The sequence below is a fragment of the Carettochelys insculpta genome, chromosome 5 (assembly GCF_033958435.1).
Source record: "Carettochelys insculpta isolate YL-2023 chromosome 5, ASM3395843v1, whole genome shotgun sequence".
Lineage (NCBI taxonomy): Eukaryota > Metazoa > Chordata > Testudines > Carettochelyidae > Carettochelys > Carettochelys insculpta.
This window is the reverse complement of record NC_134141.1, coordinates 1,954,119-1,967,500: the sequence shown is the minus strand read 5'-3', so window position 1 is coordinate 1,967,500 and position 13,382 is coordinate 1,954,119. Positions and strand designations below refer to the sequence as shown.

The following is a 13,382-nucleotide window of genomic DNA, read 5'->3' as shown; positions in this document are numbered from 1 at the left end:
TTTAAAGACTAGCAAAATGGTTTATTAGGTGAGCTGAAGTGGGTCTGTCCCATGAAAGCTCACCTAATAAACCATTTTGCTAGTCTTTAAAGTGCTACTTGACTGCTTTTTGTTTTGATAGTGTATAGACTAGCACGGCTCCCTCTTCATTACTATTCAACATGTGAATATTGAAGTGTGCTTTTAAAAACATGTTGGTTCAAGATGGCTACAACAGGCTTGGCGTGCACCCTCCCAAAAATGTGGTCAAAGGCATAAGAAATGGTCCCAAAATAATCCTGTAGTTTCTGTCATTTTACAAGCATCACTATAATTCTTCTGTAGTGACTTTAAAAGTATTAATGGGAGGCGAACACACTGAGAAGGCTTGAAAGAAAAAAGCAACCTTTGCAATAAGGCCGGTATTTAAAAAAAAGATCTATTGATGACTTCTTCGAAGTGACAAACATTTCCCTGTATTGCACTAGGATGAATAATCAAGGAAAATATATGGTGCTTGGAATTAATTGGATTCTGCTTTTACCAGAATCTTTATTTCACCCCAGTTCCTCTGCATGCCCACCAATTCTGGTTAAACAAAGTGTTTGTTTTATTGTTTTCTGTGGGATAAACATGAGTTTTTAACCTAGAGCATATCTATGTGTGCTCAGCACTCCCTTCAAAATGTATGTGGGGGCACTCTGAGCAAAGTTATTATTTACTGGCTCTGGATTTGAAAAATAAGTCTGCCTGATCCATTGAATTCAGTTTGGCATGCCAAATCTTTCCTTGAATCCAAAAACAGTTCAAAGAGCTAACCCCAATAATTTACTTGGGTGCAGATTCGGGTTGACTGACTTTAACATTGACATTGGCCGATTCTTGTCAGTGATTGGGGGGTGGGGGGAAGAGGTAGAATGACAGGGGAGGTGTAGGGTGCAAGGAAATAAGAGTGTAGTTGACTTACTCTCAGAAGACCTTCCCCATCTTACCTTAAGTGAGCCCTGCGGGGTGGGACTAGTTCTACGATATTGGTGGATGCAATATCTGATGGCCCTGGTAGATCATGGGACATCTGGGAAAAAAAAAAAAAAGCGAGATCAGCAGCCTACATTTTTATATTCAGAGTCGAAATAAAATGGCTTCATGGAACCAACGTTGAAGTTTCCTGTCCCACTGGATTTCTGGTGATCAAGGTTTAAATTTGCTGTGTAATATTACAGAAACATGACCAACTTGCTGCTTTCCCCAAATTTCTTGCTTCCAGCTGGAACACTGTTGATTTAGACAGCTTTTTGTTTAGATTATTTTAATTTTAGCTCAACATTTGAAATTTATCAGCCCTAATTCTTGCCTTCTTTCCATACTGCAGACAAAACCAGGCTCGATCAAGAAGTCCAGTTCATATTCTGAGCATTCTGCCTTGGTATACTGCTACAACTGCTCCCAGAAAGGCCATTATGGATATGTAAGTCTGTCTCCAGGTTAAGTGTATCCATCCTAAACATATATGTATCATCCCTATGGTGTGTGGCTGAAAGACTGTTACTAACACTGTAGAAGAGCAACTCTAAGTAACAAAGAGGAAGCCGTGCTAGTCTATACTCTATCAAAACAAAAAGCAGTCAAGTAGCACTTTAAAGACTAGCAAAATGGTTTATTAGGTGAGCTTTCATGGGACAGACCCACTTCTTCAGACCATAGCCAGACCAGAACAGACTCAATATTTAAGGCACAGAGAACCAAAAACAGTAAGCAAGGAAGACAAATCAGAAAAAGATAATCAAGGTGAGCAAATCAGAGAGTGGGGGGTGGGGGGGAAGGTCAAGAATTAGATTGAGCCAAGTATGCAGGCGAGCCCCTATAGTGACTCAGAAAGTTCCCATCACTATTTAAACCATGTGGTAATGTGCCGAATTTGAATATAAAAGCCAGCTCAGCTGTTTCTCTTTCCAAAATGGTGCGATAATTCCTTTTCAGTAACACACATACCTTTAGGTCATTGACAGAATGCCCCATTCCATTAAAATGTTGACTAACTGGTTTGTGGATCTGGAGTGTTTTGATGTCTGTTTTGTGCCCGTTGACCCTTTGTCTAAGGGAGTTAGAAGTCTGTCCAATATACAAATCATCTGGGCATTGTTGGCACGTGATGGCATATATGATGTTAGTAGAAGAGCATGAGAAAGTGCCTGTGATTCTGTGAGTAACCTGGTTAGGTCCAGTGATGGTATTTCCAGAGAAGACATGTGGACAAAGCTGGCAGCGGGCTTTGTTGCAGGGAAAGGTTCCAGGACTGGTATTCCTGGGGTACAGACTGTGGCTGTTAGTGAGGATCCTCATGAGGTTGGGAGGTTGTCAGTAGGAAAGAACAGGCATGTCACCCAGGGCCTTCTGGAGTGTAGCATCGTGATTAAGGATAGGTTGTAGGTCTTTAATAATTCATTGCAGTGGTCTGAGTGGGGGGGGCTGTAGGTGATGACCAGTGGTGTTCTGTTCTTGGCTTTTTTGGGCTGATCTTGGAGTAGCTGGTCTCTGGGTATTCATCTGGCCCTGTTGATTTGTTTTTTTTACTTCTCCTGGTGGGTAATTGAGGTTTATGAATATTTGGTAAAGTTTTTGTAGTTTTTGTTCTCTGTCAGTTGGATCAGAACAAATGTGATTGTACCTAAGAGCTTGACTGTAAACAATGGATCTAGTCACGTGTGCAGGATGGAAGCTAGAAGGGTGTAGATAAGTATAGCGATCAGTAGGTTGGGGCATTCTGTCAATGACCTAAAGGTATGTGTGTTACTAAAAAGGAATTATCGCACCGTTTTGGAAAGAGAAACAGCCAAGCTGGCTTTTATATTCAAATTCGGCACATTACCACATGGTTTAAATAGTGATGGGAACTTTCTGAGTCACTATAGGGGCTCGCCTGCATACTTAGCTCAATCTAATTCTTGACCTTCCCCTCACCCCTCCACTCTCTGATTTGCTCACCTTGATTATCTTTTTCTGATTTGTCCCCCTTGCTTACTGTTTTTGGTTCTCTGTGCCTTAAATATTGAGTCTGGTCTGGTCTGGCTGTGGTCTGAAGAAGTGGGTCTGTCCCATGAAAGCTCACCTAATAAACCATTTTGCTAGTCTTTAAAGTGCTACTTGACTGCTTTTTGTCTTAACTCTAAGTAAATATCTGTGATCTGGCAACATTGCTAAAAAAATAATTATAGACTACTGTAAAATGATCAGGAACAGATAAAAGGAAAAATACCATAGGCTAATTGTAAAAAAAACAAATTGGATTCTCTCCTTGGAAGGTTATCGATTTGGTTTTTCAGACATAGGGAACAATGGCATTCGATGAGTGTGTTACAGAGAGAGACACTATTTATGGAAGAGATGGATTGCCGCTGAAGGCACTAAACTTTTCCTGTGGCTGTAGGGTGGAATTTTGCTGAGCGTACAGGGTCTCCACCTCCATCAGCCCATCTATTTCCAGTTGACGCTATCTAATACACCTGATTGAGCTGACATTGGGATGGGTATATATGAAAGTGCCATAGAATCAGCCCCAAAAACATGTCTTGAAGCAGTTTCGTCTGATTAGAAATCCTCCTCTCCCCATCCTCTTCCTCCAGCTGACTTTCCAGGCCATTTACCGTCAGTTTTCATACAGAAAAAATGGATGGTATCTAACCTCGTGTAGCTTGTAACTTAATATCTCTAGTTTCATATAGTTTCTTCATTAGGGAAGAAATTTTGCAAGATGATGAGCACCATACGTGTATTTGATTTCAACGGGAATTGAAGCATTTAGCAACTTACAGGGATCAGGACCTGGATATATATTTTAACGTTCAGTATCTTTACAGAACAGTGCAGCTTTGCACCTGTAAACATACATAATAGGTGTTGTCTTATTAACTTTGCTTTGAAATATATCCAGGGGAAATTTTGTAATGAGAAATAATGTTGAGAGGAAAAACCACATTCCTGGTGTCTTGAAAGCTCCTGGCTCATGCTTTTCTAAAATCTATGGATACTATTCACCCCAGCCCCTACATGCCCATCCTTCCTGCCTAACTGTCTTACATGGCAACTTAGCCACAGCTGTCACTGTATGTTTTAGCATCAGAAACAGAAGCGTCAATCCTCTTACAGACATAAGGCCGTCAAGATCAATCAGAAACTTTTACAGATTATTGGGCACATTTGTAATAAGTCCAAACAGGTAAAATAAATAAATACTTGAATCAGAGGTGGATAATATATTTAATGCCAGTCAGCATGGTTTTATGGAAAATAGATCTTGTCAAAGTAACTTGATATCTTTTTTGACAAGATTATCTATTTGGCTGAAAAAGTCAATAATGTTGATACAATAGACTTCTGAAAGGCACTTGACTTGGCATCGCACAATATATTGTGTAAGACATTAAAATGATACATAATTAATATGGCACACCTTAAAATGTTTCAAATCAAGGAGATGATAAAATCCAAAGGCTGGAAGTTGGAGTTAGACAAATTCAGACCAGAATCAAATTTTTGATAGTGAAAGTAATTATCAATTGGAGCAAGGATTGTGGTGGATTTTCCATCACAGGGAACTTTTAAATGACTTGTAAATCCAAACTTTTACATCAGAATTTGCAAGCAAGATGCTCAAGTTCAAACAGAAAATAATTTGGAGAAATCCTATTGCCTTTGTTAGGCAGGAGCTGCGATGAGTTTCTCACAGTGGTCCCTGCTGACTTCATTATAATCTTTGAGCTTATTATCTTTGTTTAAAGTTTGGTAGAACAAACTCGAAACCAGGACAGGTTTTCCTTCCCCACAGAGCAAACACCACCTGGAAGGAGTAAACTTCCATGGGACACAGTCCTGGGTAAGCTAGCAAAACCCAAAGAAAGGGGCTTAGTTCTCTCAAAATAGAGCTGAAACAAGGTGGGTCTCTAAGAATGAATCTTCAGTCATGGCTTGTTGTTGGACCTGGACATGTGTAGACAACCCACAGCCAACTGCAAAATGGTACATTGAAGAATAGCAGGCATTTGGCACCTGCTGGTCCTGACCCCATGGTGGGTGTGACAGCCACCCCCAATCACATTTCTCTTTGAAAGACTGTGGCAAACTGTGGTGTGGGGTTGGTATTTTGTTCGTAGCAGTTGAGTCTAGTGCATGTGTAGTCCTTTATAATTATAGAGTTTGTCATTCACACTTTGGCTTCTTGTTGTTCTTGAAGATAAAGACTAACACGGCTACCTCTCTGATACTTTGGCTCAAGTTACTGTTTTGTAAAACTTCCAGCTCAGAAGTGGCTGAAAGCATGGACAGTGGAAGGCCTAGCAGATGTCTTGGTGGTGTTGCACCTGAACATGTGTAGTCAGTAGATTGAGTTCAGATCAACAGTGCCCACCAACAAAGACAGCTGGTTCCTAAAGCAAGTACAAACATCATTGCACCTCTCAACTCAGGGTTCTACGAGATGGATTTTAAAAGTCTGTCTTTAGAACCGACAAAGGCTAAAGGAATTTCCAAATAATAAACTGCTGTAACTACCATGCTCTGCATGGTCTTCCTCAACTTGCTGTTTCCAAGCCCCAGGAAATAAATTGCACACAGCGGTGCGCCTTCCCTGTAAAGCCAAAGTGTGCTGTGCTGATGGAGAGAGAAGAGAGAGAGCTCGGGCTACAGTCTCATAAAGAACTGCTTCAGCCAACATTTGCACAGTGGCCCATCATATTTTAAGCTACTTCTCACTCCAGTTGGTGAAATCTGAAATCCTCAGTGCTTGCTAGAAATTTAGCAATTCACTAGACTCTCACCGTTCCCAAAATGTGAAACAACAGTGAGAGGGTACCTAATTCCTAGGCCAACACACTTCCTCCATTACTTGGCTGTATACTTAATACAACATTGATGCGTTGAGGTTACAGTTTCCATAGACTTAGTCTATGTCTACACTAGAACTATCTGTTGACAGAAATTTCTGTCAAAAGATATCTTCTGAAAAAACTTCTGTTGACGGATCGCAGCCAGATAGCCAAGCAGATCAAAAGAGCAATCCACTCTGTCAAGAGAGAGCAGCTGGGCAGCCTAGCCATGCTCTCGACAGAACAGCCAACCAGAAGCACAACAGACGGGGCTGCCCAGTGTCCCGGAAGCCCTGTCTGTCAACAGAGGGCCCTCCAGAGCGTCCACACCAGCTTTCTGTCAACAGAGGCATTCTGCCTCATGGGGGAGCATCAGAACACTGTTGACAGAAGTGCCACATTCTGCCAATTTACTGTCGACAGAATGCTTTGGGAATGTGCACTCTGCAGGTTTTGTCAACAAAATGCCAGTTTTATCAACAAAACTCTCTAGTGTAGACAGAGCCTATTAGTGTATTACTTGTCTACTAGGAATACAGTCTTTTTAAAGCTATAGCTTCAGTTAACGGGTTGATGTTGATGGTAAATCTTTTTTTCACTGGACTTTCAAGAATGCTCCATTTCATTAGTATCAGATCATTATATTGCATTCATTATTATCTGTAGCATCAGCTGGAACAGCCATAATGAGGACGCGCTAATTTTTAAGGCACTCACTATTAAGTGTAACAACTTCCCACATTAATCAGTGACAACCCATTACATTACATTACTCAGAGTTCCCTGCAAGTTTTGCTCAGGTAGTGACTGCATATGTGCCTAACATTGTTGTCCAGATGCTTCAATCAGGTAGAAAATGCCTCCCTGGAGTTAGTAACAGGCTCTGCTTTCAGACCTGCTTGTTACCTCTAATGCCGAAAAATGTCCCTACAGCATTTGAATGTGCAAAGTGTACGGCAGCAGTGGCAGTATGTTGGAGAGAGGAGGCTGTGGAAAAGTGCATGTTGTACACAATCAAGACGATTACTCAGTGCAGTGAAGTTAAGAGGGAGCAGAAGTGCTGGTTTTGGAGGCACGTGCATTTCATCCACCAGGGCTTTACTGTCAGCATGTTAACAAAATGAAAATAACGAAATGACCATCTGACTGCGGCACAGGCCTTGTTAGACTTCATGCAGCGTCTCAGAACACATTTGGGGGGGGGGAGTGTGTCTCACAGCCATCAAAGGAGATAAGGTGTCTTTGCATTACTTGTCTAAAGCGGCATCGGTGTTACTTTTGAGTACATTTCTGGCACTTTCTTGGCTTAATATTTCCTTTGACTTACTCAGTATAGAGTTCCAACCCTAATGCCTCTTCCTGAGTATCTCTCATCTTAAACCTTGGCCAAGTGTACAAGAGGCATCTTTGAAGCCTTTTAATGTACTAAAGATGCAGTTCTGCTTCTTTATTCCTGCATACCTGAATGGAGCAATGGCAACGGGGGGGTGTAAGAGCCGGGATTATGCAAAGGGCAGAACCCTGCTCTTTCTGGAGACCCAACAGTCTCTCTCTGCCACTAGCTTTACAGTGAATTATTGTTACGATGACTGGCTCATGCCACTGTGATTTAAAGGATGTTTTTTCCAACTTACATCTTAAGATTTCATCCTATGGGCATTTTGTCAAACTGACCTTAGCAGAAGAGGGGGAACATTAGTTGCTTAACGTACTCGGAAATCCTTTGTCCCCTTTTTTTAAAGAATTGCCTTGCACTTTCCAATATTCACCACGTAGAAAGCACCACGTAGAAAGCAAGAATAGGAAAATGTTTGGGATTTGTAATTATCAGTAGTTAGATGCAGATGATTACAAACTGCAGCAGCAGATATATTTCATGTCCCTAAAGGGAGCAGACTGAGTCTGAGACCTACACGTTTCTATTGGAGAATGTCCATATGGTGTCCTTGCCCAGCAGCTCTCTGGCTGTGGCCAGACATGGCTCTCCCAGTCTAAAAAAGGAAAAATGCTTTAGAATTCTTTAGAAAAAAAGGTGCAACAGTAGCTCTGGTTCATGGGTAGACCTTTCACCCATTTTTGCCTGTCTGTCCCATTCCAGCCCCGTCGATGGCCTATTTAAATGGGACTAAACATACTTCAGTGTCCTCCTTTTGGTGGGTCCAGTAGTAACCAGTTTGTTAGCCATCCTCCTTCCCATCTGTGTTTGGAGGAGTTTGGCAGGAGGGTTACATTCTTGGCATGTCAGGTACTGGTTACTGCTGGAAGCAGATGGCTAAATTTATTGTGCCAATGATCATCACCTGACCTGGAGCAGAAGTTCTGTGGTCCAGTGTGTATCTCTTTCCTAGATACTTACGTTATATGATAGACTTATAGAACCATAGGCCTAGAAGGGACCACAAGGGATAGGTAATCAAACCCCCACTCAGATGCAGCATTTGTTGTGCCCAAAACAATTGAGGTCAGATGGCCATCCTGTCTCCTTCTGCAGCCTTCTAGGAAGGTGCTTCTACAGCTCCCTAGGCAGCCTGTTTCATTGTTCTGCTGTGCTTACAGTGAGGAAGTTTTTCCTGAGATTTAATCTAAATCTGCCATGCTGTACCACTGCTGCCTCTTCTGCCCTCTGTGGCAAGAGAGAACAACCTTTATCCATCCCATTATGGCAGCCTTTCAGGTGTTCGAAGGGTGTAGTCATGTCCCTTCCTTAATCTCCTCTTTTCCAAATTAAACATACCCCGTTCCTTCAGACTTTGCTTTTGTAGAGGTGGAGTTAACTGTCACTAGTAGGACCAGTTAATGAAGCAAATTAAGCTGGGGGTGTCTCATTCCTGCAAATCTCAAAGGTGGGGAAATTGCCCTTGTAAGCATACGCGGGAACAGCCGAAAGGTGAAAGCCACTGATGATTTCATGGGAACTAAAAGACAGACTTAAGCAGATTTGGGCAATGTTCAGAGAGGAAAAGAATCACGCCTCCAAAAAATTTAAAAGCATAAATACAAAGCCATTCATATCACATGGCTTCCTGAATAAGTTCAGTCAGGGTTATAGGAAGTAATAAAAGTTTAGCCAGACTGGCTGTCAAAATGGCAGTAATGCTTAATTTGTGTGATTTGTACGACTCATATCTGCCCATCTTTGTGATTGAGAAACAAGCTCAAGTGTAAGTGAAGTTCTGCGTACAATTAAACGAATCAGTTCCTGTGACTCAGGAGCCTAGATTTTCCCATCCAATTTTCACAGCCAGTCTGACGTATTTGCGGGCAAAGTCTGCTGTCGAATGTGTCTTGATTCATTGTCTTTCAGAAAGTTAATTTTGCCAAGATCTTCTCATTTAGTCAACTGATTTTTTTGTGCAGTACCTGCCTACAGCATGCCTGACTCTAACCCTTCACTTGTATGTGTATTACATTTGCTACATCATTTTCTCAATCAAACTAAGAGCAGGTTTGTAGTAAACAATGGAAGGACCTGGGTTTCCATCTGTCACTCCCCTAGCTATCAACTGATAGTAGCAAAGAAGTTAAATAAACATTTAAATAGATGTTGCTTCCTAAGCACAATTGTGACAGAAATATAGGCAGGGCTGCTGCAAACTAATACAGTTGTTGGGATTTAAAGAACTTAAGATCAGATCTTCAGCTGATGTAAATCAACACTGATCCGTAGATATAAGTGGAATAAGCCTGATTTATAGCCAGTGCCACTCTGGCTTGGAGAATTTGGTTTATTTCCGTAACTCCAAAATCAATAGTCCAAACTTTTACATAATGTCACGGCATGTTGTAACCGTCAGATGTGATTTGCAGGAGTGCTCCGAGAAGCGGATGGTCAGTGGAACTTTCCCATCTTCTCCATTCATCTACTACTATGATGATGAGTATGACATCAAGAGGAGAGCTCAGAGGGCCAAGAGGAAGGTTGACGGTAGGGTATGGTTGTGAAATGCTTCTCGCTGGCCATCATGGTTTTTTTTTGAAATAGTCTTTCATTAGGCTATATTGGTACACGGCCTGCTTTTTGTTAGGCGTTTTGTAATCTTAGGGTTCTCGGTATTGTAGAACAGGCATGTCAAACTCTCAGCCTACTGAGGGACGCACAAATGAAAACTGGTAGCTTTCAGGGCCACCAAAGAAAATGTACTTCTGTTGGAAAGTCGTAATTATTTATTATTGGAGATTGGTTTTTTGTATATTTTATAATTTTTTCCGGGTCTTGTTTGAATATAATACAATACTTTTAATTGAGAATTTAATATTTAATGTGAATTTTACTGTTTAATAATTTTATTAATAGTTCATAAAATGTTATGTGTAAAATTATTTGCTTATATATAATTTTAATTTAAATATAAATTTAACGTCCTTTTTAATTCAGATGGGGGCAGCAGGGGGACATGGCTGGGGGAGGGTGATGGGGGAGACCGAAGGGATGGGTGCTGGCTGGGGAAGTGGAGGGGAGCTGTGGGGGGGGGACATGGTGAGGGGGTTGAGGGTGAGGGGCTGGGTGAGGATGAAGGGCTGGACGCTGGCCAGCTGGCAGTGGGTGAGAGCCCAGGTGAGCCTGAGGTGCTGCTCCTGGTGAGGTTCCCTGCAGGCTGGCCCGGGTACCTGGCTAGTGAGCAGCAGCAGGCGCATGGTGCTCATGGGCCGGGGGCTTCGCTCAGTACCAGGCTGGGGCACCCCACCTGGCTCGCCCAGGCGCCCCAAGCACTGCCCCAGGCAGGAGGCTGCCATGGGGCTCTTCCCATCCAGCCGCCTGGTGAGCCACAGTGTTGAAGTGCCAGCTTGCCCTGCACCCACTCCCTGCCGCAGCTCTGGCCCTGCCCCAGGCTCCGGCCTCTGCACAGTAATGGGGCAGGGCTGCAGGTCACAGCCCCTCCTGTGCCGCCCCCCAGCACCAGGCACTGCTGTGCCCATCTGCCGGGCTCCACCACGGAGAGCAATGCCGCACTATTGCTGAGCAGGTCCTGACACCCACTCATCACAGCACAGCGCTGCCGAGCCTCCGCCCACCCCCACCAGGCAGGCCACAAGACAATTCAGTGGGGACGCATGTTTGACATGCTTGTAGACGATGCTGATGAGGATTATCTCAGCCAAGCAAGGTATAATGAATGAGTTTAGTAACCTCAGAAAAGGACACTGGAAAATGCTTTAACCCCAAAATCTGACTAGCTCTGAAATGGTTATAAACTGATGGGGTATCTTCTCTGAATTGTACATTGTTTTTAAAAATCTTTTACCAAAAACAGTTAAAATGGGTTAAAGTAAGCAGAGCGTCTGAATGGCCACTTGCCTGCAATAAGACCCTTTGTGGAGGAAGGTACCACCGAACATAAGTAAAGCTGGCAGAGTCTGAGCTTTATTTGCTCCAAATCTCAGCAGGACCCCTCTGTAGAGTAAATATGTCTGCTTCACAGCCCAGTCAGCAATTTTTGAATTGGAGAATCTTGACACCTAAAAAGGTAAAATATTACCCTTTGACTTTCCAATCCCAGACTGAATGCCAGGGGCTTCTGTCTGGCACTTAAAAGGTAGTAATTTTTTTAAAATAGAACAAATTTGATATGAAGTCACTGAGAGAGAATGAATATGGAAAGGCCTAATCTCATTTTTCTGGACACAACTGCACTTTCAAATGCTATGATGATACACTTCTGGCTTACCCAGCATTTGCCAAAATGTCAGAGTTTTATCAGGATCCTTAGACTTTACATACCTGTGGTGGTCTGTTGCTGGCTCCAACCTGTAAATAGGGCTGTGGTTTTCAAGAGTTACGGTTCTGGCCTCTTAGTGACTGTTAAAAGCAACTGTTCTCTTTTACAGAACTTGAAGCAGCCGGGCTTTTGCCAGCACAGCTGAAGAGACTGCGCAAGGAAGAAGAGCATAGGGGACAGTGTCATAAGAAAAAGAAAACCCTTTGGAAAGAGCATACCAAGAGTCCTAAAGAAGAAAAGCGCCACAAAAAGGCCCATAAGAAGTCTCAGGCAGATGAACGCAAAGAGAAGCACAAGAAAGAGTTCCAGAGGAATAATGACCAGGAGGAGGACTTTCCTAGGGGGGGTGGAACGCCCTCCCCAAAAGGCAAGAAGAGGAGCAGCACAAAGCATCACAGCTCTGCCTTCTCTCCACATGGCAGGAAAGTGAAAACTGGCCAGGAGCTGCTGGATGCAGCTAGGAAGAAGAAGAAAAAGAGAAGGCAGAGACACAAGATGGACAGTAGTCCCCCCACTGATGAGGATTTATTTTGTATAAAACAGCGGAAAAAGAAATCAAACCAGAAATCCAGCTGCTAATCCACTAACATTAGGCTCTGGTGGGAGAGGCGCGTGTCTTACCACTGTTTTGCTGTGGTATTTTTTGACCCTGTGCTAAGCTGTACAATTTGAGTCCACCTGTGCATACAGGCTTGGGTATGTAAAACCAACAAGACAACAAATACTGAGCCTGTGAATCTCAGCTGCTTTTAAAGAGAGTATTTTGCCTCCCTTTGTGTTGTTCACTGGGTTTAAGGTACACAAGTAAAGTCATAGTGTATTTTTGGCAGTTCCTCTTTTTCTGTAAATCAATGAAAGGTTGGGGTTTTTGTTTGGGGGGTTTTGATTGTTTGGCTAACTGAGGGGAAAGGGGAAAGGTCCGTAGTAGGAGGTTTGCCTTGCTTCCCTTCAGGAGATTCCTCTTAAGGATGCTCGACCTGTCAGAGCACTGTAGGTAAGCCCATGTGATTCCCATGCAGCCTGACTTTAAAGAGAAGCTTTTGCACTGGGGAGAAGGGCAGGGGAGGGGAAAGTAGACAGCAGTACAAAAGTCAGTCTTCATGGAGAAGCTTTTTTTTTTTTTTGTTTGTTTCTCACCCAGCTGCAGTGAAATTGGTTTACTGTGCCTAGGACACATGGAAACTCACGTGATATCATCACAGCACTGCAAGTTTAGGTGCCAGGAGCAGGTGAACTAGGAGGAAGCAATTCCTTGATTGAATAACAAATATCTTTGCTAACTGGTAAACAAGAGAAAATTGTTTGAAAAACGTGACAGTTGTTGACATCCTGAATGAAAAATGCCTTTGTTTTCCTGAGGGTGGAAGTCCTGCTTTCTTAAAGATAAAATTGTGTAGCAAGCTACAGAATACAACCAATTTACCTGCTTCCACAAATATAATTCTGAAGTTCAATACCTTAATGGCAGTCTTGTTGTTGTTTTTAATGAACAAAGTATTTTTATACTCAAATAAAACCTTTGTATGGATAAATACTGTATCAAAGGAACCAACCAAATAAAGTTTTCAGTGGGGATACATAAAATGATACATAGAGTATACATTATCTTTTGAGAAAAATATCCCTCGTCTTTGTTAATGAGGCTAAATTATGCCAGTTCCAACCAAAGGGTTGTCAGCTATGCAATAATAGGTAAACCCTTTTCTTCCCACCTTCTCTAGCACGATCAGTAGGTAATAGTAACGGCTGGCCCACGGTTGCCCAGCAAGCCTAGGAATTGAGGCCCAGTCTCCTGAGTCTCTGCCCAGTGCTCATCTAGTAGGGC

At 42.6% G+C, this 13,382-nt stretch overlaps 1 protein-coding gene across 2 annotated transcripts in view; it reads left to right on the top strand.

Annotated features, from left to right (window-relative positions):
* ZCCHC7 (zinc finger CCHC-type containing 7) overlaps positions 1 to 13,126 on the top strand; it is a 164,656-nt gene extending 151,530 nt beyond the window's left edge. For both annotated transcript variants that reach the window (XM_074994009.1, XM_074994010.1), the window contains exons 7-9: positions 1,352 to 1,447; positions 9,648 to 9,765; positions 11,667 to 13,126. In XM_074994009.1, coding sequence (XP_074850110.1) covers positions 1,352 to 1,447; positions 9,648 to 9,765; positions 11,667 to 12,136 — 684 coding nt within the window. In that variant the 3' untranslated portion in view covers positions 12,137 to 13,126. The remainder of the gene's footprint in view (positions 1 to 1,351; positions 1,448 to 9,647; positions 9,766 to 11,666) is intronic.
* The last annotated feature ends 256 nt before the right edge of the window (positions 13,127 to 13,382 follow it).